This window comes from Lethenteron reissneri, chromosome 31 (genome assembly GCF_015708825.2).
Source record: "Lethenteron reissneri isolate LAM-NWPU_2019-01 chromosome 31, ASM1570882v1, whole genome shotgun sequence".
NCBI classification, from domain to species: domain Eukaryota; kingdom Metazoa; phylum Chordata; class Hyperoartia; order Petromyzontiformes; family Petromyzontidae; genus Lethenteron; species Lethenteron reissneri.
In genome coordinates this window covers 13,465,039-13,491,542 of record NC_083809.1, presented here as the reverse complement: position 1 = coordinate 13,491,542, position 26,504 = coordinate 13,465,039, and the positions used below count along the sequence as shown (strand labels likewise).

Below are 26,504 nucleotides of genomic sequence, written 5' to 3'. Positions count from 1 at the left end.
GCTGAACCGGTTTAGAAACCGGCCCGGGTTTGATCTTCAGCAGCAGCATCTATCAGGGGAGTCTCGGCCCGGAGGGGAAGTTTAACGTTTAAAGTGGGTTTACCCCTCGCACCAGGTAGTCATGTTAAGGCTAAATCGACTTAGGGGACGACCAAGTCCGGTGGGAATCGAACAACTCCCGTCGCCCGGTTCGTAGCGCATCGGATCCTCTTGCATAACAAATATCACCCTCATGGTCTTAAACAGACTTTGGGGGCCAGTGAGTACCACCTATTAAGGTTGGCACAGTACACGAGAGGGTGGGCGACTAAAACCACGCCCCACTACCTTTGTCTCCTTCGTGGCAATGTTTACACACCACACCAGGTTCTCGTTTTAAGGATGAGTCCACCTAGGGAGGATGCCCAGGACCGGTTCAGATAATCGCTGTCACTGGTGTTTGTGTTGGCTGAGAGGGTGAATCGAACTCGGGACTATGTAGAGTTGTATGTGTGTTGAACGCATTTCGCAGCGTACGTAGCCAACCTACGCTAATTGGAGATTCTGGGTAATTACAACAAACTAAACACAAAACGCAGTTATCAAGACATTTGCTTTTAATATAGATTTTAAAAAATCAAGTTTTCAATCTAGACAGAACGATGTTGGAGCAGGGTTTCTCCGATTAGCACGGTTGGCTACGTATGGTGCGAAAGAGTTTATACATACATACATTACACAGGGCTATGTTGGAACACAAGGTGTGGTTCTCTCCGAGTGAGTGATGCCCCCTCTCGCAGTTGTAAAGTCCTTTATGCTCAGCTGTCCTTAGCTTAGTACTCTAACCACTGTGCCTCGAAAAGACACTTACACAAAGACACACTAAATTAATATATTATACACTCCATGCTCTCTCTCTTTCCTTAGGAATACAAATAAGTCAATTAAGGGCAGGCTGCGCGACTCCGAGAAGAGACGTCACTCACTCTCCACACTGTCATCGCTGGGCTCCTCCTCCGCTCACTCAACCACTCCCTTGTGTTCCCACATCATACCCTGTGTAACAGGAGGCAATCCTGTTTCGACTTTGCACCGTGTGTAACAGGAGGAACCCAGCTCCAACATCGTCCCGTGTGTGTGTAACATGGAGAACCCTGCTCCCACATCGCTCTCTGTGTGTAAGAGGAGGAACCCTGCTCCAAAATCGCCCTGCATGTAACAAGAGGAACCCTGCTCCATCATCACACTGTGTAACAGGAGGAACACTGCTCCAACATCGCCCTGTGTGTAAGAGGAGGAATCCTGCTGCATCATCGCCCTGTGTGTAAGAAGAAGAGGAGGAACCCTGCTCCCACATTGCTCTGTGTGTAACAGGAGCAACAGTCTTCCAATATTCCAGTTCCACCCACAAGTGAGTACACGTGTATACCCTTCCAGTCGTACATGTGCACGTCTGTTCTCTACGGATGTGGAAGCCGTGATTCTATAGATGGGTCTCTGCGTGAGTCTCTGGGTCTATATGTGAGTCTAAGGTTCTGTGTGCAAATCTATGAGTCTCTGGTGAAGACTCTGGGTCTCTGTGAGTATATGGGTCTCTATGCAAGTATATGGTTCTCTTTGTGAGTATATGAGTCTCTGTGTGAGTTTATGCGTTTCTGTGTGACGAATCTATGGGTCTATGTGTGAGTCTATTGGTCTCTGTCAGATGGAAATTCCTTCGGTACACTAATGGGAACCTCTTTGAACTACGTGTTCAAAGAAAACCGGATGATTCTATCCCAAGGGGTCACTTTAGATAGAACCTAGGACATGAAGTTAGAGAAGGCATATTACTCAGCAGCCTTGCCTGCATCTGAAGGCTTTTTACGTAGAGTGCAAAATAAGTTAGAGGTAACCCACCACCACCACAACCACCATTCCTGGCCTTCTATTGATGGGGAGGCGAGCCCGCAGCAACCTGGGACAACTTCAACAAAAACCGTTACGAAGAGGCAGTGACATCACCACGGCGCTTGTACCAAGCTATGTGCACTTTGAGGCTATCACGTTAGGTATCGAAGGCCAGAGGTCGCAACCGGGTACCCGATACCCGTACCCTACCCGATACCCGGCTACCCGTACCCGGCCAGGTACGGGTACCCGTTTGAGACCCTGGTGCGGCCGGGTACGGGTACGGGTAGGCCGTGAGTCACTGGTGAGTAACCGTTTGTCACTCATTTCGGGTAGGGTACGGGTACGGGTAGGGAACGGGTACCGTATACCCGTACCCGGCCGGGTACGGGTACCCATTTGCGACCCTGGTGCGACCGGGTACGGGTACGGGTAAGGAATCAAAACCCGTTTGCGACCTCTGTCGAAGGCTCACTGCTGACAGGTCATGTAACAGACCCAGATGCCATGGGTTGATTGACTGAGACGACTGGCACATCTGTCAGATGCACCAACTGTGCCCCCTTCACAGTTTCCCAGAGACAAAGATCCTCCGTATAGCCTTAACAGACTATTGGAGCAAGTTCTGTAAGCGAGCACTATGAAGGCGGCACAATTCACGAGGGGTTGGGTGGCCAGAACCACGCCAGACTCCCTTTATCTCTATTGTGACGATGTTTACACACCGCACCAGATACTAATTTGGGGCTGAGTCGAACTATGAGAGGTCCAAGATCGATTCAGATTATTGGCAGTGGTGTTTGTGGCTGTGAGCGGTAATCATTGTTTCCCATTTTTGTGTTTGGTTTGTTGTCCTACCCCCGCACCTCCTATTAGCATAGTTGGCTCCGTAGGGTGCGAAAGAAGTTTAACATACAGGCAGTCCTCGACTCACCAACAACCGACTTATGAACACCCACAATTACAGACCATGATTTTTTTTACATTGACTTAAAACACGAACTCGCATTTGCAGAACTATTTTGTTCAACTGAGCAATCCTCCTCGAGATGTCATGAGTCAGTCGTACGCTGGGAGTGTATGTGCAAGCGGCCACGTGTGTGTGAAAGTGAGTATGTATGAAAGTGAGTGTGTGGAAGTGAGTGTGTGGGGAGTGGTAGTGTAATTGTTAGCGCGTTGCGCTACAAAAGCGGCGACCCGAGTAAAATTCCCGCTCACAGCCAACACCAGTGACGATTATCTGAATAGGTCTTGGGCCTCCCCAAGGTCGATTTATCCTCAAACGAGTACGTGGTGCGGTGTGTAAACATCGCCACTGGGGGGAAAATGCAGCAGGGCGTGGTGCTGGCCATTCACCCCTCGTGTGCCGTGCCGGCTTTCATAGGTGCACTTGCCCTAACAGTCTGTATTGTCTATACGGGAGTCTTTGTGTGAATGCGCACGTGCCCCGTGTGCGCAACTGTGGCTACTCATTACGCCCTTTCCGAGACATGCCAGGCAGCATCAATAAAATAAAACGGATTTAAAAAAAACTATAATTATGTTATTTTATTTGTTGTTTACTATACAGTATTTATTTAACAGTTTTACATGCTAATGTACATTATTTCTTCCTTTTTACGACTTTAACAATGCTTCCTTTTCATTGAACCGTAACCAATTTTATAACACTTACCTATGGGCATTTAAATACAGGACATTTTGTGTTCCGACTAACGAACCGTTCCACTTACAAACGGGTCTCAGGAACAACATATGTTAATATGTCGAGAAATATCCATATATATACAGCTTCCCACACCCACTCGCACCCACCCACTCAGCCACCACCACCACCCATCCCCCTCTGTCTCCTGCACTCAGGACCATGACTGTCGTCGCCTCCTCGCTGCTCAGGTTCATCGCAAAACTCTTCGCAGTGCTCTGCGTGCTGCAGCTGGGATGGCTCCTGGTTGTGAACCGTCGGGTTCCTTGGTTCAGAGGAGCCGCCTCCTCCTTGATCCTTAGATCTCAGCGAGTGGGCGGGGCGCAGGAGGCGCCTGGAGAAGGGAGAAGAGAGGGCGAGGCTTGGACCACGATGCTGATGACGAATTGGCCTAGGACTTCTGCTGAACCGGTTCGTGCCCTGGCGCGGATGAACAGCGAGGGAGGCGGTACAGAGAGGCGCAATGGGACGAGCGCAGCAAGCGAAATGTGCCCGGACTCTCCACCCGCCTTGCGTGAGCAGCATCATCAGCAGTACCATCATCTGCATCACCATTGTCAGCAGCAGCATCATCATGAGTATCAACATCAGCATTATCACCAGCACCATCACTGACAACATCATCAACACCACACACCGACATGCATCGAAACTGACACACAAACAACAGCCTACGTTTGCTACTAAGTACTAAGCGGTGGTGATGTCACCACAGTGTATGTGCCAGGCAAGGTGCACCTTGAGACCACATGACGTGTTGAAGGCTCCCGACTGGCAGGAGAACACGGGACCGGCCCAGGTGCCATTGGTAGACTGAGATGACTGGCAGATGCACGACCTGTGCCCTCCGTTGTACAAACTACAAACACAAAAGATCCCCCATACAACTTTAAAAGAATGTTGGGGCAACTGTTGTTAACGATCGCCTATGAAGGCCAGACGGCACACGAGGGGGTGGGTAGCCAGCATCACGCCCGGCCGCCATTTGTCTCCCCAGTGGCGATCTTTACACACCGCACCATGTACTCATTTGAGGCTGACTCGACCTCGGGGAGGCCCAGGACCGGTTCAGATAATCGTCACTGATTTTGGCCGTGAGCGGGAATCGAACTCGGGTCGCCAGGTTCGTAGTGCAGCGTGCTAACCGCTCCACTACCGCTCCCCACAACACACACCTAGACACACCTACACAACAAAGATACCCATATATCCTGTAACACACCCACACACCCACACAGTGGGTCCCATGGACGTCCAGGTCTCCTCGACTCCTAGCCTGGAGTCGGTGTCCCAGTCCAACCCCCTGGTGAGCCCTGGGGGCAGCTACCGCCCTGACGGCTGTCTGGCCCAGCAGCGCGTGGCCGTGGTGATTCCGTTCCGAGCTCGGGAGCGCCACCTAGCGTTGCTACTCAAGCAGCTGCACCCCATGCTCCAGAGACAGCAGGCGCACTACTCGGTCTACGTGGTCACCCAGGTGAGCGATGGGCGGTGGTTGAGATGGTGGTGATGGTTGAAGTGGTGATGGAGGTGGTGATGTTGGTGATGGCGGTATTGTAACGGTTAGCGTGCTGCACTACGAACCCGGCGGCCTGAGTTCGATTCCCTCTCGCGGCCAACACCAGCCACGATTATTTGAACTGGTCCTGGACCTTCCCTAGGTTGACTCGGCCTCAAATGAGTACCTGATGCGGTGTGTAAATATCGCTACTAGGGAGACGAAGGAGGCCGTGCGGGGTGTTGGCCATCCACCCCTTCGTTTGCCGTGCCGGCTTTTATAGGTGCTCGCTAACAGCACTTACCCCAACAGTATGTTGAAGGCTAAACGGGGTACCTTTGTCTTTGTATATTTTTTTATGGCGGTAGAGGTAATGATGGCGATGGAGGTAATGTAGATGATGATGATGGGGGTGGTGATGTAGGCGGTGGTGGCGATGGAGGTGGTGATGTAGGCGGTGATGGAGGTGGTGATGGAGGTCGCTGGTGATCCTGTTCCGAGCTCGAGCGCGCCACCTGGCGCTGTTACTCAAGCAGCTGTCACTTAGTGGCGAATAGTAGGAATTGGTATCAGTGGTGACAGAGGTGGCGGTGGTGGTCGTTTTGGACGTGGTAGGTGATGGAGGTGTTGGTGATGGTGATAGAGGTGATGGATGTGGTGATGGAGGTCGCCGTGGTGATTGCGTGCCGAGCTCTAGAGCGCCACCTGGCGTTGCTGCTGCTGCAGCAGCTTCACCCTAGTTGATGGTGATGCTCCTGCTGCTGCTGACGAGGATCATGCTGGCCATCGTATTGATGATATTGCTGCTACTGCCACTGCCAAAGACAATGATAATGTCAATCGCTACCCCCCCCCCCACTCCACCGCCCCTCCACCCGTGCCCCCTTCCCCCATCATCTATGACGATGATGGCTCTACTTCAGATCATCCTGATACTGATGATGCTGCCCTTGCTGCCCACTCTGTGCCCCATGTGCCCCCACACCTTACCACCCCTTGCAACCCCGTGTCACCCTGTGCCTACCTGCCAAGCACGGGTAGCGGGACGTTTAACCGCGTTGAGCTGATGATGATGCCTCTACTCCAGATCCCCATCAATCACCCTCCTGACACTGCTACTAATGATGCTGCCTACCCCTTACCCTCCTTTCCAACCCCACCGTGCACACCCCATCGTGCACACCCCATACCCTACTCCCTGAACCCTTCCCCAAAGTGGCTGGCAGAGGGATGTTTCAACCACCCTAAGATGATGAACGTGAGCTATGCAAATGATGGCTCTACTCTAGATTACCATCAATCATCCTCCTGACACTGCTACTGATGATGCTGCCCTTGATGCCCACCCTTGCCCCCCCCCTTGCCCCCCCCCGTTCCTTGCCAACCCAACCGTGCTCATCCCGTGTACCTTGTGCCCCCACCCCTTGCCACCCTTTTCCACCGCTTGCCACCCCATGCCACCCTGTGCCCACCTGCCAGGCGGGTAGCTGGACGTTTAACCACACTGAGCTGATGATGATACCTCTACTCTAGACCACCATCAATCATCCACCTGAAACTGCTACTGATGATGCTGCCCTTGATACCCACCTTTGCCCCCCCCCTGCCAATCCCACCATGCCCACCTCGTGTTTTCCAACTCCTCCTCCACCTTCTAGGCTGGTAACGGGATATTCAACCGCGCCAAGCTGATGAACGTGGGCTACGTGGAGGCGCTCAGAGACGCACCCTTCGACTGCTTCATCTTCTCTGACGTCGACCTCATCCCCCTGGATGACCGCAACCTCTACCGATGCGGGGAGCAGCCGCAACACCTCACAGTGGCCGTAGACAAGTTCGATTTCAGGTGGTGGGCGACTATGGGGGTGGCTGGGTGGGTAGTATGGGTGGGTGACTGAGTGGGTAGGTGACTGAATGAATGAGTGTGTGGGTGATTGAGTGACTGAATAGGTAGGTGGTTGAGTGGGTATGAGGATGAGTGAGTGAGTGAGTGGGGTGGGATGGGGTGGGGTAGGGTGGGGTGGGTGAGGTACGGTGGTTGGGTGAGGTGCAGTGGTTGGGTGAGGTGCAGTCGGGAAGGGTGAGGTGTCATGGGGTGGGTGGGTGGAGTGGGTGTTCATAATGGCCATGTCAGAAACATAGCGCCAGTGCAGATGAGACCCTGCGTTAGATCCCTTGCTCTGGGTCCGTCTCTCTCCCTCTCACAAAGGGACTGAATGCATCGTTCCTCAGAGGTTCATAATGGGAGTGTGGAGACAGCGTAATCTATCTTCCTGTGAGTGGGCATCGAGGAAGATCCATACTCAGGCTCTGCTAGGAAAAGGCAGTACAGCACAAATGTGGACTCCATGTGTTTGGCCCGAATAGGATAGACTGTTTCCCCCTTGTTTGGACACATGGGTTTTCTCCATTTTATCCCAGTTACAAACACTCGTCAGTAATTGGCCAATAACACCTTAATATATAGAAGACCACATAGCTTGGGCAATTGTTGTGAGCACCAAGTCTTCACCGAATGGCTGCTGCTGCCTTACCACTCCTCTGCAGTACCTCCTTCGCCTGCCACCTCTGAGTTGTCCCCTGTCTCTCTCTCTTTCTTAGAGAGTGAAGAGTGATATCCTTAGGTTTTTTCGGTAAAGTCACGTAGGTAAAAACATTAAAAAGTAAAATAAAATAAAAATCACGACGTTTCGGAGGCAACACAAGCTTCCGTCTTCAGGTGGTACCGTCACAGCCACGACAGCTGTATCAAGTAAATGAGAGATTTCAGGAGTTACCACTGCGTTTATATAATGGTTGGAGAAGGTGGTGGGGCATGGGCCGCATCTTTATTATTAATATGGTAAGGTGAGGCTTGAGACTAAGAATAGACTGCATAACAAAGGCTGAGCCTTATGGAGAGGTGCGGTTTGTGACTCAACCTGTAACAGGGAGACCACCACTAAACATGGTAAAACAGTAATGGTTGTCTGTCAAATAAGATTGGCAAATAAGTGTAGTTAAATCTTTTTTGCATGGTTAATCACATCTTTCCAATGATTACTCAGTTTGTAACCGTCATCACGGTTGAAATTATGTCTGTGTTTGTATATTTGTATGGCTTCGTGTACAAATCTTTGATGGTAGCCAGGAGGTTTGCAGAGAACCTTGGTCTCGGAAAATACAATTTCATGAGAGCCCACCGAGTTGTAGCAATGATCGGCAACGGCCAAAGAATCAGTTCTGCCGTGTTTCAGATCTGACTTGTGCTCGCGGACATGATCAGAAACATGACGTTTCGTTTCTCCAATGTAGCAATCACCACAAATGCAACTCAATTTGTAGACTCCAGGATACTGTAAGTCAGGAACGACATCCTTCACAGATGGAATCAAATCACGGATTTTATGCACTGTACTGAATCGGACTTGGATCTTATGTTTGTTTAGAATTTTGGAGATCTTTTTGGTCACGCCTGCTATGTATGGCAACGTGATAGTTTTGATCAGCGTTTCATGTGGCTGTTTCTGTATGGTGGGAGAGACAGCTTGGCGGATAGTGCGGTCAGAGTATCCGTTCATCCTGAGGGCCCGATGTACATGTCTTAATTCACCGGCTAGTTGGTGTTGGTCAGCAATGCTATGGGCTCTGTGGTATAGCGTTTTGATGAGAGAATTCTTTTGAGATGGGTGGTGGTGGGAATCCGGTTTCAAGTAGGAATCTGTGTGGGTGGCTTTCCTGTAGACAGAATGTCCCAAGGATCCGTCAGGCCTCCTCTCAAGCAGAATATCCAAGAATGGTAGTTTACGGTCTTTCTCCACTTCCATGGTGAATCTGATGGATGGGTGTCTAGAATTGATGTGGTCCAAGAAGTGGTTCAATGCTGGGAGGCCATGTGGCCAGATGACGAAAGTGTCGTCCACATACCTCTTCCACAAGGAAGGACGCAGGGTGGATGTCTGGATGGCGTCTGATTCAAACTTTTCCATGAACATGTTGGCTATAACTGGTGACAAGGGGGAGCCCATAGGGGTACCCTCATTCTGTTTGTAGAAGGTGCCATTCCAGGTAAAATAAGTGTTGGTGAGGCAATGCCTAACCAGCGCAGGTACATCAGAATTCAATCCATGTTGGACTAAGTCCTAAATTATTGTTAGGGTGTCCGGTACTGGGACTTTGGTGAACAAAGATACTACATCAAAGCTGACGAGGATGTCATCAGGAGATAGTACCATGTCCTTAACCATAGAGACTAATTGGGTTGAGTTGAGTACTGCCGAAGAGGTCTTGCCTGTGAAGGGGAGCAGAGTATCTGATAGAAAACGGGCTAGTTTGTACGTAGGAGAGTTTATCGTCGACACGATGGGTCGTAGCGGGGTGCCTTCTTTATGGATTTTGGGAAGACCATAGAGTCTGGGAGGTCTAGCCTCCAATGGTTTTAGAGAAGGACGTTTGCTTGGTTCGGTTAGGGAAGTCGAACTCGTGATGATACTGTTGGTTTTTATCGTTAGGTTTTTAGTGGGATCGTTTTTAATTTTGGAGTAATTCCCATCATTAAGAAGGTCCAGGATTTTGTTGTTGTATGAATCTTTATCCATGATGACCGTGGCATTGCCCTTGTCTGCCGAGAGGATGACTATATCATCTCTCTTTTTTAGGTCCGCGAGTTTAGAGCGTTCGTTTTTGCTGATGTTACTTGTGGGTTTCTTAGCATTCTTAAGAATAGTAGTTATTTCAGCTCATGCTACATCCGCATGGATGTGTCCTATGCCTCTGAGGGCTACATCAATCTGAGAAATCATATCCTCTACTGGTATATATTTAGGGGTGACGGCGAAATTTAGTCCTTTGGCCAGTACCGTTTTTAGATTGTCAGAAATTGGGATGTTACTCTGATTAATCACGGTCTTGTTGACATCCAGCTTTGCGATGTGTGGCTCTGGTTTCTTCTTAGATAGGAGGTTGAATTTAGAAATCAGGTTAGCTTTGCATTTGGATGACATTGAGTCAGCAGAAGCAGAAGTCATGTAATCAACGTGGTTCCAATCAGAAGGTGACATTTTTTGTGTTAACATTAAATGTGTTTGTAAGAGAGTCTTGTCTATACATAGCAGGCATGACCAAAAAGATCTCCAAAATTCTAAACAAACATAAGATCCAAGTCCGATTCAGTACAGTGCATAAAATCCGTGATTTGATTCCATCTGTGAAGGATGTCGTTCCTGACTTACAGTATCCTGGAGTCTACAAATTGAGTTGCATTTGTGGTGATTGCTACATTGGAGAAACGAAACGTCATGTTTCTGATCGTGTCCGCGAGCACAAGTCAGATCTGAAACACGGCAGAACTGATTCTTCGGCCGTTGCCGATCATTGCTACAACTCGGTGGGCTCTCATGAAATTGTATTTTCCGAGACCAAGGTTCTCTGCAAACCTCCTGGCTACCATCACAGGTTTGTACACGAAGCCATACAAATATACAAACACAGACATAATTTCAACCGTGATGACGGTTACAAACTGAGTAATCATTGTAAAGATGTGATTAACTACATTTATTTGCCAATCTTATTTGACAGACAACCATTACTGTTTTACCATGTTTAGTGGTGGTCTCCCTGTTACAGGTTGAGTCACAAACCGCACCTCTCCATAAGGCTCAGCCTTTGTTATGCAGTCTATTCTTAGTCTCAAGCCTCACCTTACCATATTAATAATAAAGATGCGGCCCATGCCCCACCACCTTCTCCAACCATTATATAAACGCAGTGGTAACTCCTGAAATCTCTCATTTACTTGATACAGCTGTCGTGGCTGTGACGGTACCACCTGAAGACGGAAGCTTGTGTTGCCTCCGAAACGTCGTGATTTTTATTTTATTTTACTTTTTAATGTTTTTACCTACGTGACTTTACCGAAAAAACCTAAGGATATGAATCATTGCAGTCACGAAAGCTTCAAATCTAGAAGTGAAGAGTGAGTCATTTGCTGCAGCAAAAAGAGAGGAGGAGTTGTGTTACAAGCAGAACTCGTTATAGTGGCCGAGCCAGAGATAGTGAACCCAGCTCTTGTGCGATCCTGGATGGTGTAGTTGTTGTTGGTGGTGTTGCTGTGGAGAGAGATGGTGTTGCAATTAGTGTCCTTCGCTTCTAACACAGTGACCCGAGTTCAATCTCCACTTAAAGGCTAACACCAGTGCTGATTATCTGAATCAGTAGTGGGTCTATGTGAGGTCGACTCAGCCTGGTGCGTTGTGTAAACATCGCCATTATGGAGACAAAGGCTTCCGGGCATTTTGTTGGCCACCCCACCCCCCTCATGTGCTTTGCCGGCCTTCATCGGTGCTACTCGCTAAGAGCACTTGCCCCAACAGTCTGTTAAGGCTATATGGGGATGGGTGGGGGGGGTCATTGTGTGCGTACGCACGTGCCGGTGCGTACTGTTGTATGTGTCGGGTCTTGATTTAAAAATAATAAAAATGTAATAAAAAGGAAATAATTACATAATCATCCGCAATTATGCGAATTTATGTAATTATGCACATAATTACGCTATTTAGGGAGGTGTACGTTTCTTAAGTTATGCAAATGTATGCGATTATGCTAATGTATGCAGTTATGATAATTGTTCTTAGCTTCATTGTCTAGGGTCGTATTATCAATCAGGATAATACAATGAATTGTATGAAGTTATACAAGTGTAGTAGGTTCGAATTAGGTGCACACACACGCAGCTTGGAGGCAACACTATTTATTAAACGGTAAGTAATATAACACTGTACATGAGGTGGTGACCACCTCCCTCAACTCACTAACACTCTGGAACGCGACACACACTGGACCAGGCAGGCAACGGCCTGCCTGGCCCAGGACGACGACTCGGGACTTGACGACCGATGGTGTCTTCTCTTCGGAGTACAGTACAACAGCCTCGCTCTGCGTTCACACCACGCTTATATCTGCTTTGGCGTGGCCGGCTCTGCCCAGGCGTGGCTGGCTCTCTCCAGGCCACGCCTCCCTTCCCAGGACACCCCTCGCTTCCCCCACTTCTGGGAAGGTCCGGATCCCTCCACCACGTGACCCCCCAGGCACCCCCTTGGGGCCCCCAGCCCTCGTACGGGCCGACACAGTAGTGACCGTTCTGTCACTACATCACCCCCCCTGTATAAACACACATCCGTCCCCGGCTGTAACACAACTGTGAAACATCGAAAAGGTGTGCCTCCGAACCAGCAACATCAATAAATGACCGGCGACCGATAAGAAATACAATCACGTAATATATACAGAATCGACGAGGGTAAAAGGGAACCGCATAGAAAACGGGGAATTAACAACAAATATACATGAAAACTGGCTAACCCACTTACGCTCCAGCACAGCCCCCCCCGTGAGAATCACGCATGCACTGGCATGTGAGTGTGGCCATTGGAACGACGGCGTAGGCAATGAGCAAGGAGTCTGAGAGGTATGTAGAGCAGCCAGTCATCAACGAGTCCATGTGGCCGGGCCTGGGGAACCAGAAGCGGCCCAAAGGGCACGGCCCCTCCCCCCAGGAGTCAAGAACAGGAGGAGCAGGAGTAGCTGACGCATGCTTCACTCCCCCCCCCCCAGTCCATAGCCGGTCGGCATAACCGGCAACTCCAAGGTGCCAGGTAGATACTGCCTCCTGTGACGAGAAACAAACCCTCCTGAGGCATCACTCAACGAACATTCGCCTCCGCTCTTCGGACATGACAGTCACCCATTAGCACCCCCCCCGCCTTTCCGACGTGGCGTCTCCATCCTAAAACCGTGCACGTCGGCCATATCGGGGGGGAATTTCCATGTTACCACCCCACCGCCTTTCCGACGCGGCGTCACAACTAGTAGCACGCGTCGGCCATATCGGGGGGATTTTAACCGAGTCTCTCTCCAAGACTCGCATCGCAGCATATAGCTGTACCGACCGAGCTGAGACCCAGTCTCTCTCCAAGACTCGCATCGCAGCATATAGCTGTACCGACCGAGCTGAGACCCAGTCTCTCTCCAAGACTCGCATCGCAGCATATAGCTGTACCGACCGAGCTGAGACGACCCAGTCTCTCTCCAAGACTCACATCGCAGCATATAGCTGTACCGACCGAGCTGAGACGACCCAGTCTCTCTCCAAGACTCGTATCGCAGCATATAGCTGTACCGACCGAGCTGAGACGACCCATCGTTCACTCACTGCACAACATGCACCCTAACAACTGAGGGATACAGTCCCAACGTAACAGGACAACTCCACCTGAACCTTACGAATCTCCAGCCCACTGTTTCAACGCGCCTCGGAGGGTCTCAACCTCCGAGCCGTCAGGTCAAGCTGTCAGCCATAGCATGACAGGACCACACTCTGAGCCATGTGAGCGCACAGCCCACTAGGCGAGACAAGCCACAGAGTGTCTCGATCTCCGGGCTGTCAGGTCAAGCCGTCAGACACAGCATGACGGGACCACACTTTCTGAGCCATGTGAGCGCACAGCCCACTAGGCTAGACATGCCACGGAGTGTCTCGATCTCCGGGCTGTCAGGTCAAGCCGTCAGCCATTGCATGACGGGACCACACTCTCCGAGCCATGTGAGCGCACAGCCCACTAGGCTAGACATGCCACGGAGTGTTTCAATCTCCGGGCTGTCAGGTCAAGCCGTCAGCCATTGCATGACGGGACCACACTCTCCGAGCCCTGTGAGCGCACAGCCCACTAGGCTAGACATACCACGGAGTGTTTCAATCTCCGCGCTGTCAGGTCAAGCCGTCAGCCATTGCATGACGGCACCACACTCTCCGAGCCCTGTGAGCGCACAGCCCACTAGGCTAGACATACCACGGAGTGTTTCAATCTCCGGCTGTCAGGTCAAGCCGTCAGCCATAGCATGACGGGACCACAACGTTCATGTTAGACACGCAACACTCACTGGGCCATCCTGGTCAGGATCTGCGCCCCAAGATAGGTGACAGCCAGCACCACATTTCCAAATCCCTGGCAGCATGTCACCATCGCAATTTAACACCATCACAACACATACAATTTGAATTATGATCCCCCACTGAACTGATCCCATGGCGAACAGGTACGCACAATTTGTGATGATCCCGAATATTCAATGGTCACAACAATACACCTCACATCCCATATCTGTACACATCATCTCCGAGACTCGCATTGCAGCATGAAGCTGTACCAACCGAGTTGAGACGAGTAACGCAATTTGACGGCAATTAACGGAAACGCACCCCCGATCCATGTAGAACACAAGGGGCATTCCCGCACAAAAGACATCATCTGTGCAACAACGGACAGGAACCAACCAGTGAGTTTGAACCACACCGAACCTGTCATTTCAAAATCCCCTTGAACATTAACCATGGGACTCAGGGCATTCGAATTGAGAGCAAAAAAAACTAGACATAAACCCCAAGAATCGCCGAATTAATACAGTATATGCAGTACAGTCAATCATTTGGAGTAATGCTGCCTCCAGTCCCCACATGGCAACTCACACAATCAATACTCCAGACAATCTGTACATAGTAAATAATTACAAGCAAGTACCCAACAGTCCATACAATGTTAACAATTAGAAGCAAAGCTCCATTCGGTCTGTACCTTGGCAACAATGACGATCAAAGTTTCTGACAGTTACACGTGACAATCGCGAGCAAAACTCCATACAGTATACACAATAACAATGGCGATTTCGCAACAAAACGATGTAACAACACGAGTCATTAACACGGCAACCTACAGGATATCAACAGAGCTCGGGACACCCAACAACGAATTAATCATTAACTACACCCAGAAGATACCGATCTCGACGCCGTAATTAACAACAACACTGTTACAAGCAGAAACCCGCATGGTCGCCGCGTCAATTTATCACGCACACAACCGGACGAACACGCTCCGCAAACCAGCGAGTTAAAAAATACACATGCGATCGCAACCCGGCACACGTAAGATGGGTGAAGATATTATTATTTTTCTTGAGGCCGGGTGCTTGTCATGTCACGACTCGCCTGGCAAACTGTGAATAGCGGAGGGCGGCAAGGTGGAGCACTGGGACGCCCCGAAGAATCTTGCATGGTGAACACGGCCTGCTCTTGCGAACCCCCATCTACAAGACGGGGGCGCCACCCGCACGTGTGGAACTCCCCCTCCGCAGGCGTTGATGTCGGCGGGAGCGGCATTTCGGCAGCAGGAGCGGCGTTTTGGCGGGAACAGCGCCCGACCCGCCGCCAAAATGGTGGGAACAGCGTTTTGGCGGGAACAGCGCCCCGACCCGCCGCCGAAATGGCGGGCCCACCGCGTGGCCCGCATGCCCGGGCCTCCCCCGCCAGCCCCCGCAGCGACGATGGTGTCCTCTCCCAGTGGCTCCGTTCCCGATGGCGGTGAAGCAGCAGTGCGATGCCAGTCCCGCCGCTCCACGTGCAGCGCCATCTCTCTCTCTCTCTCACCAGGGCTGCCATCCCCGGGGCTGTCCGAAGGATGGTTGTCACACCGTCCCCGTCGTACGAAGGCGTCCAGGTGAGTTTTATATTTGTTTTTCGTGTGCCCATTTTACTTCCCTAGGATAACACCTAGCAATATTTATTTTTCCACAACTTCTGACGCCAAATGTAGTAGGTTCGAATTAAGTGCACACACACGCATCTTGGAGGCAACACTATTTATTAAACGGTAAGTAATATAACACTGTACATGAGGTGGTGACCACCTCCCTCAACTCACTAACACTCTGGAACGCGTCACACACTGGACCAGGCAGGCAACGGCCTGCCTGGCCCAGGACGACGACTCGGGACTTGACGACCGATGGTGTCTTCTCTTCGGAGTACAGTACAACAGCCTCGCTCTGCGTTCACACCACGCTTATATCTGCTTTGGCGTGGCCGGCTCCGCCCAGGCGTGGCTGGCTCTCTCCAGGCCACGCCTCCCTTCCCAGGACACGCCTCGCTTCCCCCACCTCTGGGAAGGTCCGGATCCCTCCACCACGTGACCCCCCAGGCACCCCCTTGGGGCCCCCAGCCCTCGTACGGGCCGACACAGTAGTGACCGTTCTGTCACTACACAAGTGTGATGTAAGTATGCTAAATCTCGCTTGGCTTCGTTGTCTAGAGTTGTATTATCAATCAGGATAATACAATGATTCTCGCTTTAACATTTACTGATTATGTCTTAGTGTGTTTATGTAATGCCTCCAATTTCAAATCTCACCGCAGGATACAGTTCTTATAATTAATATTATTATGCATGAACTTAGGAAGGCACCACTCAGACACGTCTGTGTTAAGCAACTTAAATTTCTAAACAAAAACATAACACTCTAATATGCGAACTCTTATGCTTGGAATTGTCAACACAGTACTCCTGGAGATGTTCTCCTCATTGATTCGTACATTTAACCCTCAATGATTACGTTGTTAAACTGGGTAGCAGAACAATCGATTAATTCCTCAGAGTAACGCGAGCATATACGGCGATAGGAAAACGTCCTTAAACATGCATGCGAAGATATTCATATGAATCGGTAATAAAGAAACATATCCCGAAGGCACAAGTATACGTCAATGAATTCATCGGTAAGATTATGCGTTTAACGAAATGTATTGGAACAATGGTGTGCGGCAGTGTGCCTGCTTCAGCAGATACTTATCAATTGGCTAAGGCTTCAATAAATTCGCTGGCAAGATTCTGTGATCAAAAGAAAGATTTTAACACAATATTCTCCCTGTGAGCGTGTAGATTCGTAACGTAGGTTTCAAACGTTTAGTTTACATAATTGAATTCATTGGTAATATTTCTGCAATTAAAAATAAAAATAACGACTAAAATACTTCTAAACGACCGTATCCACGTAACTCAATGGGCAGAAATGTTCTTCGTTATCAGCTAATAGTTGATGCACCCTTATCATTAGTCTTCTTATTATCAGTCCGGGTATGTGTTAAATGTGTGTGTGTGGTGATTTGTCTCCTTGATCCTTATTATTAGTCCGGGAATATTTATGTGTGTGTGGTTTGGTCTCCTTGATTAATTCTTCGCGTCAGGCAGACGCCGGGCGATGCGTGGTAGTGTGTGAGTGTGGGCGTGTCATACGAACAGCTTCCTTGTTCATTCTCTTTGAAGCAGCAGCTGCTGCCGCTTCAGGCTCCTTCCACTGCTGGATAAGCTGCGTTGGCACGATGCTTGTCGTCGGAGGTGCGCGATGATTCCGTCGTCAGATAGCACCCGCAGCTCGTTCACTGATTGCAGTTCCTCACTCTTGTCTTGGTTCCTAGCTGGTGCTGGTCGGTGTGTCTGTGGGTCGAACCTACGGCGCTCTCGCCAGTGCTCTCCTCTTCCTCACGGGCGGCTGGTCAGGCTCTTTCCCCTGCTGGATGAGCTGAGTGCACAACGCCTGTCGCTTGTCCGCTGGCAGCTATCACCCTTGCTCGGTGGCGCTTGGTGGCGCTGCTGCGTGCTCTCTCTCCTGCTCCCTGCTCTCTGGCGGTGCACGATTGCGCGTGCAGCTGGTTCTCTGCGATGCTGGCTTGGACGATGCTTGGCGCTTTCCGCCCTTTCTCGAGGTTGATTGCTTGTCGTTGCTCTCCTTGATCGTGCAGCTGCTGGGTGGGAGCTGGCACTCAGTGTAGAATGACTTTGAGCGATACTTCTTCTGTCAGCGCTGAACTCGTACCCGGTGACCCGTCGCTACTCAACAAGCCTCGCCATCCTTGGTTGATTGCAGAGCCCACCCCGGAGCTTGCCGCTTGCAGCTCTCTTGTGTATTATGCAGTCTTATGTCTCTTGCAGTAGCAGCAATGTATGGGCCGTGTCTCTGTTTTTATCTGCAAAATTCTCTCCCCTCGGCTCGCCTTCTCACAAAAGAACGGAATCCCTTTGATTTTGCTCTCAGCCTGTGGGAACAGCTGTACGTGTGTCCGAGTGTGTGGGTCTATGATGTTCACTTATTCTTGTCGCTAAGTTTTTGAACTTTTACCGTTGTTACAAGAAAAAAAAAATCAGTTCACCAAAAAAAACGTTGTCTGTTTCGTCATTCCTTGTCCGGGGAGATTTGTGTCCCCCGCTCTTTTGGTTACGTGTGTGTTTGTTCTACTTTATTGGGGTGATAAGTTGTTTCCTCAAGGCCTGGCTCCTTCCTTCGCGGTCGGGTGTGAAGGGCAGCTGCTGTGTGGGGAAGGTTGTGCCTCACCCTTTCATGTCCCATGCTCGCCCCGATCAATTATAAAAAAAAATATTGGAAGAATTATTCTTAATATCAGTTTTGGAAAGAGGCCTATATCTACAACATTCCACCATTTTAAAAATTATCAGTGGTCGATTGGCCACGGGTTATTTTAAAACAAAATAAATGCCTTTTTCCATCATGAACCATCAACTGTCCTCAAGTTTCGGCTGCTATTTTCCTTACAACGTGCGCATACGTGTCACGAACTTAGCATGGTTACATCTGAAATAAGAAAAAATATATATCAGGGCAACATGTTACATCGGTTCTTATCAATTATCGTTACTGTGATTTTTGTTTTGGTTCCTGGGAAATGCTAGGCAGCGGTTTCGAACACGGTTGTGCATTGTCTTTTTCATGTTACCTCCTTGCCACATGTTTACCAAGTTATGAGTGTTGGCTGCTTTGCCACTTTTGATTAAGAGTGCTGTCTGTTTGGAATCTTTCTTTCCTTCCTCAGTGGTTTTAATTTGACATGCTGATTTCCACGCAATGTCTTTCAGACTTGGTTCGTTTATGGTATTTTCATGATCGTTATCAATTTTCTCATGGCCAGGTACTTTGGAGTAACCATTTACCTTTTCACGCAACATCACACCATCATCCTCCTGGTTCATCGTTTTCATGGCTTTGGTCAATTTAGCACGGTTTGCTTGTTTGTTTTGTAGTTTCTTATGTCACTCTCTTTACATGTGGGACTGTGTGGCGTGAAGTTGTGTTGCACATAACCAGAATCAGCACACACCACGAGTTTCTGTGCTCGACTGTCGGTAGCAATTGCCATCCCCGCAGCAATATGTGCATTTGTCGACTCAGTAAGTCGATTAGATTCTGTGCCCCGTTGCATCTCCATTTTTGTACTTGTGAGTGTGGTGGGTTTCAACATAATTCCAGATCCGTCATGGATCTTCATCTCCTCCATTCCAGCACTCCGATCTCCATCCATCCTCAATGTGTCAATGCACAATTTTTCATCCAAAGGGTGATGCCTGTGTAGTGGTGATACGCGCTGGCAGGAGGGATCGTGAGGCAGCGCGTGGTGATTGGTTACATCGAGTGGGTGCTCACATCGCGGTCCGCATAGGCTCCGCCCCCTCGGGAGCGGAGGGTTATGTAAGGCGATGCGCGCGGGCACTCGGGGAGTTGGTAACCGGTGAAGACAGAAGACGGAGGAAGAGATAGGCCCTGGGACCCCTAGCCCCGCTGCCCTTGTAAGGGCCGGGGTTCTGTGAGGCTCAGAGGCGAGGCCTTGGGATTCACGGTCTGACGCCCTTGTAAGGGCTCGGGCTGTGTAGCCCAGTGGTCGAGACCCGTGGTCTGGCAAGAGGGGTCTGATAGTTCCCCGTGGGGAAAGCGTAGCCGGAGAGCCTGAGTCGAGGCAGAGATAGGCACGCGTACCCTACGGGAGAGACTGAGTGCGGCCCGAGCCGAGTGCGCGTAGGGGTCTGATAGTTCCCCCGTGGGGAGAGCGTAGCCGGAGAGCCTGAGTCGAGGCAGAGTTAGGTGCGCGTACCCCACGGGGAAGACGGAGTGCGTGGCCGAGTCAGGCACGTGTGACATAGGTGTTATCTCGGTTGGGACTGTTACGTGTGCAACCGCTGTGAATAAAGAGTGCTGCCCCGTCAACTCGTTTCCCACCATTATTGAAGATATTACAACTGGCGTCAGAAGTGAACCTGTCTTCAAGTCATGGATACAAGGAAGACTCATCGGATTCATGAGCGTGACCGGGAGGACGACTACGACGATTCGGGGCAGCGAGCATCGGGAGGAGAGGAGGAGGAGATGCCGACGCCGCAGGACCCTTCACGGGCGCCCGACGATCCGCTGGGGTCCGACACCGGGCTCCGCGATGCACACTCTCGTCTGGCGGAGCTGCTACTTGCCGCGGCGTCCATCCTGGCGGAGATCACCGCGTCAGGAGGAGGAAGGACGTCGACGGACGTCGAGAGGGGTCGCGTGGGAGATTCCCGCCAAAATGTGCTGCGCGCCAAGGACTTTGAAAATGGCGCCATTTTTACCGAGCGGCCGTCATTTGGCGGGAATCGCGAGCAACACGTGACCGGGGACCTCCACTCTCTGCCGCTCACGTCATCAGCGTGCGCTATGGGCGGCCATCAACCGCCCGTGATAGGGGCCGCCATTTCCCATACCGACGGCGTGGCGCGGGAAAATCACCTGTCGGATGACGACATGGTTGTTCAGCAGCGACTTCCCGCGCTGACGGCCTTCAAAGCCGAAGGGGGTGACTGAGGCGCCTTCCAGCGGAGATTCCTCGCCCATCAGGAAATGTCGGGGTGGTCCGACGCTACGGCGCTACGGGCACTGCCTGCGGTGCTGGACGACAACACGCTCGCGGCCTTCAGGTCCGCCCCGAGGTCGGCCCGCTCCACGCTCAAGGCCGCACTGGGCCTCATGGCCAAGGTGTATGGTCCACCCTCCGCCTGCCGCCACCAATTCTACGGGCGACGGAAGGGGGACACGGAGACAGCGCTCGCATACTGCACAGCGCTGCTGGCTCTCGCGGACGCCGCCTTCCCTCGCATGGACAAGGAGGGGCAGGACGCCATGGTATTGGAACAGCTGCTGACGCTGGCTCAGGACCTGGGGGTCCCCATCAACACGGCGGACGAGGTGGACGTTTGTTCGTTGCGAGTTGCAACGAGCATCCAGGCGCATGAGGTCCTAAAACGAAAACAGGCGGTCGTCTGCGCTTCTGCCGCAGTCTCAGCTCCTGCCCCGGTGGACACCGAACCTCAAGTCAGCCGCCCACAGGAGGAGGCATTCGCTACAGCGCGACCGGGGGATTGGAGGTCGGGGGGTCGTTCGCCTCTGCGATCGACCCGCAAGCTGGAGCAACCGAGACCTGCGACGTCCCTCGTCACGTGCTACAACTGCGGCCTTCGCGGCCATGTGGCGTCCGGGTGCCGCGCTCCACGTCAGCGCACCGCCGGACCTCGACTGGACGACGACCAAGGCTCCAAGTCGTCCCAACTACCCCCGGCAAGTCGCGGCACTACACATGCTCGGTCCGCATACACGTCACACATAGGCCGCCGCTTCGCGGCTGAGGAGGTGCGCATGGGGGCTGGGGGTTCGGTTCGGAAAGGAGGGTTCGTACGCGGGCCGGGAGAAATTGAATGGTCCGAGCTGGGCCACAGGATGGTGGCTGCGTCGGCCGGGGCGTCTGTGGTTACGGGATTTATAGACGGTATCGAAGTCAGGGTGCTGGTGGACACGGGCGCGTCAGCAACAATCATCTCTGACCTTATTTACAACATTCTCCCCGTCCAATGTCGGCCTCTGCTCCCGGTAGACGTGCCATGTTACGCGGCGAATGGAGGCTCGTTGGGCATTGTCGGCCAGATTCGGGCGAGCATTTGCATAGGGGATATTAAATTATCGGGACCTGTTTTGGTCTCTTCTTCCCTAGCGGTTCAATGTCTGTTGGGTACAGACTTTTTGGCTAAGATGCCCATTAAAATTCTTGTTGATCAAGGTTGTATAGAGCTGCCATCGGGTCGCCGTATTTCCTTTTTGTCTAACCCTACTAAATTGCGGACAGCTTGTACGACGGTCCAAGCGCTAGCGACCCATACAGTGCACGTACCCCCGGGTTCGCAGATGTTGGTACCCCTCCGGTTGCGGAAGCCGTTGGGTGGGGAGACTGCGGGGCAGGGCGTGCTTTTGGGTCCGTCGAACAGAGCTGTGGGGGGTCTGGACTTGGCGGTGGCTTAGACGTTGGTACGGGCTGACGGGGACCCGTTTGTCATGGTTTTGAACGCGGGGTCGCGGCCGGCCGTTATTCCGCAGGGCACCGTGCTTGCTCACGCGGCACCGCTCCCTACGGAAGAGCGGCTTATTGCGCACGTTGATCCCGTCCCGGCGCAGAAACTTCAATCAGGGGATGACCTGCAGTGGTTGGACTCGCTGTGTGCGGGCTCCAGTCATTTGTCGAGTGTGCAATTGGGTGCACTGCGCGCTCTGCTGATCGAATTCTCAGATGTGTTCAGCAGGCACAAATATGATATTGGGTGCACGGACCTGTTACGCCACCACATTGAAACGGGTGACGCGGCACCAGTTCAGCAGAATCCCTTCCGGTTGAGTCCTACTGAAAAGGAACACGTTCAATCGGCCGTCAATGACATGCTAACCGCCGACATCATTTCGCCCTCATCCGGTCCGTGGGGAGCACCCATCGTTCTGGTTAAAAAACAAGATGGGTCCTTGCGGTTTTGCGTTGATTTCCGTCGCCTTAATAAGATCTCCGTGGCTGATGCGTATCCGCTCCCCAGAATGGATGAGTCTCTGGATGCGTTAGCTGGGACGCGGTATTTTTCGACGCTAGACTTACTGTCGGGATTCTGGAAATTACCACTCGACGATGAGTCAAAACCTAAGACCGCATTCCGGACTCCTGTGGGCCTGTTCCAGTTTAATCGGTTGCCCATGGGACTCCATTCTGCTCCCGCGACGTTTCAGTGCCTTATGGAATTGGTTCTGTCAGGTCTGCAATGGGATACCTGCTTAATTTACCTTGACGACGTCATCGTTTTCAGTAGGACTTTCGAGGAACACCTCCAACGATTAAGGGGGGTGTTTCTGAGGATGCGGTCGGCTAAGTTAAAGTTTAAACTGGCTAAATGCCACCTGCTTCGGGAAACCGTACGGTACTTAGGCCACATTGTCGACTCTTCGGGGATCTCCACCGATTCCGCGAAGACGAACTGCGTCAGTTCATGGCCGACGCCCACGTCGGTTACTGAGGTCCGCAGTTTCATTGGGTTTGCTTCCTACTACCGTCGATTCGTTGAGCATTTCGCCACCATAGCCAAACCCTTGCATGCTCTGACGGCCAAAGGGGTCAGGTTTCGCTGGGGGCCAGAGGAGGAGGCCGCGTTCTGCTCCCTTCGGGACACCTTGGTGGGTGCCCCGCCCTTGTGTTACCCTGATTTTACGAGACCCTTCCTGCTGGATACGGATGCCAGTAACACAGGCATTGGGGGGGTGCTCTCACAGGTGGTCGGGGGAGTCGAACGGGTGGTCGCCTACAGTAGCAGGGTTTTATCGCCAGCTGAACAGCGCTACTGTGTGACCCGTCGCGAGTTACTGGCTATTGTTTTTTTTGTACAACAATTTAGACCGTATCTCTACGACCGTCATTTTACGGTCCGTACTGACCATGCGGCACTTCAGTGCGCATTGCGGGTCGCCCAACCCTCGGGCCAATTGTCACGGTGGTTGGAGGTCCTCCAGGACTATCAATTTACGACCACTTACCGTAAGGGGTTGCACCACACCAACGCGGATGCCCTGTCCCGATTGTCGCCTCGTTCCGAATGTGCATGTTTTATGGGGTCGGCACGCTGTAAACCGCATGTCGCTGTTCCCGAGGGTGAGTTGGTCGCGGCCGCCAATGCACCGCTGGTCGATGTTCCCGCTACTCTTGCGGGCGGGGACTCGCTACTTTCACTGTCTCTCGTTGAGTGGGGCCGACTCCAGATGGCTGACAGCTCCCTACTTGCGTTGCGTCGTAGGGTGGGGGGTCCCGAGGAGGGTCAGAAGAGAGCCGGCTCCTGGCTGCTTAAACAGGGCCTGCTAATGAGATGGGACAATATGTCCCGGCGGCACGCACTCGTCGTGCCCTCCGCTATGCGGGGCAAAGTTGTTCTGGCCACACACGAACGCCTCTTGCATCTGGGAGTAAACAAAATGCTCGCTCTGCTCCAGCGGGACTATTATTGGCCGGGGATGGGGAGCGATGTGGTCAACATACTGAAGGGGTGTGTGGGCTGCGCTCAACGGAAACCACCGCCCGTTGCGCATAATCCGCCGCTACAGTCCATTCAGGTCTCGCGCACGAACGAGCTCGTTGCGCTGGATATCTTGGGGCCTTTTCCGGTGACGCCTAGGGGTAACAAGTACCTGCTGGTTGGGGTGGAATACTTCACTCGATGGCCTATGGCGTGGCCACTTGCCAACCAGTCGGCGGCGGCCGTGGCGGACGCCTTTGTCCAGGGCTACGTCCTGGACAAAGGTGCTCCCGAACGCTTGCTGACCGACCAGGGGAAGAATTTTTCGAGCAAATTGCTGCATGAGGTGTGCGACCTTTTGGGTACTAAAAAGGTGCGTACCTCCCCGTACCACCCACAGACTGATGGGATGGTGGAGCGACTCCACAGAACTATAACTTCCATGTTGTGCCAGCAGGTGTGCGAGGCACAGGTTGACTGGGACTTGCAGGTCCCGGGTGTCCTCGCCGCGTACAGGATGGCCCCCCATGCAGCTACGGGATTTTCCCCATTTTATCTGATGTACGGTCGGGAGGCCGATCCGCCCATGGAGACCCAGCTGGGGCTTTCCGTGCCGCGGCCTAATTCCAAGTTGGCCGACTATATTAAATTTAACATTGCAAAACTGGCCGAGGCACGGGAGGCTGCACGGCTGAATTTAAGGTCTCGCCAAATCGCTAACGAGCGCTTGCGTGCACGGAAGGTGTACGTGCACGATTGGAAACCGGGCGATAGGGCCTGGCTGCACTGCCCTCATGCGCCGTTGGCTACGTCTCCTAAATTACTGAGGCCGTGGCGGGGACCCGTGGAGGTCGTGCGGGTTGCACGACCCCAGTGTGTTCAGATAAAATGGGGAAAGCGCCGTTGGTACGTTCACCCCTCCCAGCTGAAACCATTCTCGCCACCATATGGCCTTCCTTTATGTCATGAGGACCGAGCATGTGATGTGACCGGCGACTCGGGGAGGGAAATGTCTCCGCCTGATCCTCACATGTCTTCGCCTGATCCGCTCCCAGGTGTCTCGGAACTGACGGCTGTCGACCGGCGGCGACCGGATCCCCAAGTCACGGGCGGCTCTTCCAGGCCGGCTCCATGCCTCCCGGGGCTACCGGAGCCACCGGACGATCGACAACGTCCCGTCCCGTACGACGGACCGGCCAGGCGGACTCGCGCTAGGTCGCGTCACTTTTCATGACTGAATAAATGAGGGGGGGTGAGGGACGGTTCAGCCGGATCGTCTCGTCACAGCGTTCCCTGTCCGTCCGACCGCTCTATTGTTCCGTTCAAGAGGCGAGCGGGGGGGGAGAACCAGGGGGTCAAGGAGACTCTGGACACGTCGGTCTTATAAAAATGTTTTATTAAGTTACTCGTCGGTTTGTATATGGGTTCCTTGTTATTACTGATTAATGTTCGCGGTTATTGTGTTGTGTTGTGTTACGTTGTGTTGTGTTACGTTGTGTTCATGTTACGGGGCGCACATGTGGAGTGGGGTTTTTTTTGGCAGCCGGGCCGGCTGCGAGCTATGTGGGAGGGGGTGATGTAGTGGTGATACGCGCTGGCAGGAGGGATCGTGAGGCAGTGCGTGGTGATTGGTTACATCGAGTGGGTGCTCACATCGCGGTCCGCATAGGCTCCGCCCCCTCGGGAGCGGAGGGCTATGTAAGGCGATGCGCGCGGGCACTCGGGGAGTTGGTAACTGGTGAAGACAGAAGACGGAGGAAGAGATAGGCCCTGGGACCCCTAGCCCGCTGCCCTTGTAAGGGCCAGGGTTCTGTGAGGCTCAGAAGCGAGGCCTTGGGATTCACGGTCTGACGCCCTTGTAAGGGCTCGGGCTGTGTAGCCCAGTGGTCGAGACCCGTGGTCTGGCAAGAGGGGTCTGATAGTTCCCCGTGGGGAGAGCGTAGCCGGAGAGCCTGAGTCGAGGCAGAGATAGGCACGCGTACCCTACGGGAGAGACTGAGTGCGGCCCGAGCCGACTGCGCGTAGGGGTCTGATAGTTCCCCCGTGGGGAGAGCGTAGCCGGAGAGCCTGAGTCGAGGCAGAGTTAGGTGCGCATACCCCACGGGGAAGACAGAGTGCGTGGCCGAGTCAGGCACGTGTGACATAGGTGTTATCTCGGTTGGGACTGTTACGTGTGCAACCGCTGTGAATAAAGAGTGCTGCCCCGTCAACTCGTCTCCCACCATTATTAAAGATATTACACCTGCATTCCTCAGGGCGTGTCCCTGTAGTACATTTCTCTGCCCCATCCATAGTATAATCACGCAAATCCGCGACACAATGGGCTGCTTTTCCCATTACCTGGCGATCAGGTTTTTCTCTCGCTCCCTGTGGTTTGTTATCATCTCCTGTCGGATCACACCTGAATGCAGTTATGTTTTTATGTTCAATAGGTGTGTCAATT

At 52.2% G+C, this 26,504-nt stretch overlaps 1 protein-coding gene across 1 annotated transcript in view; it reads left to right on the top strand.

The window, feature by feature from the left end:
- Positions 1-4,747: 4,747 nt before the first annotated feature.
- LOC133349825 (beta-1,4-galactosyltransferase 2-like) overlaps positions 4,748-26,504 on the top strand; it is a 73,930-nt gene continuing 52,173 nt past the window's right edge. Inside the window, exons 1-2 of the mRNA XM_061563621.1 lie at positions 4,748-5,048; positions 6,728-6,915. Coding sequence (XP_061419605.1) covers positions 4,821-5,048; positions 6,728-6,915 — 416 coding nt within the window. The 5' untranslated portion in view covers positions 4,748-4,820. The remainder of the gene's footprint in view (positions 5,049-6,727; positions 6,916-26,504) is intronic.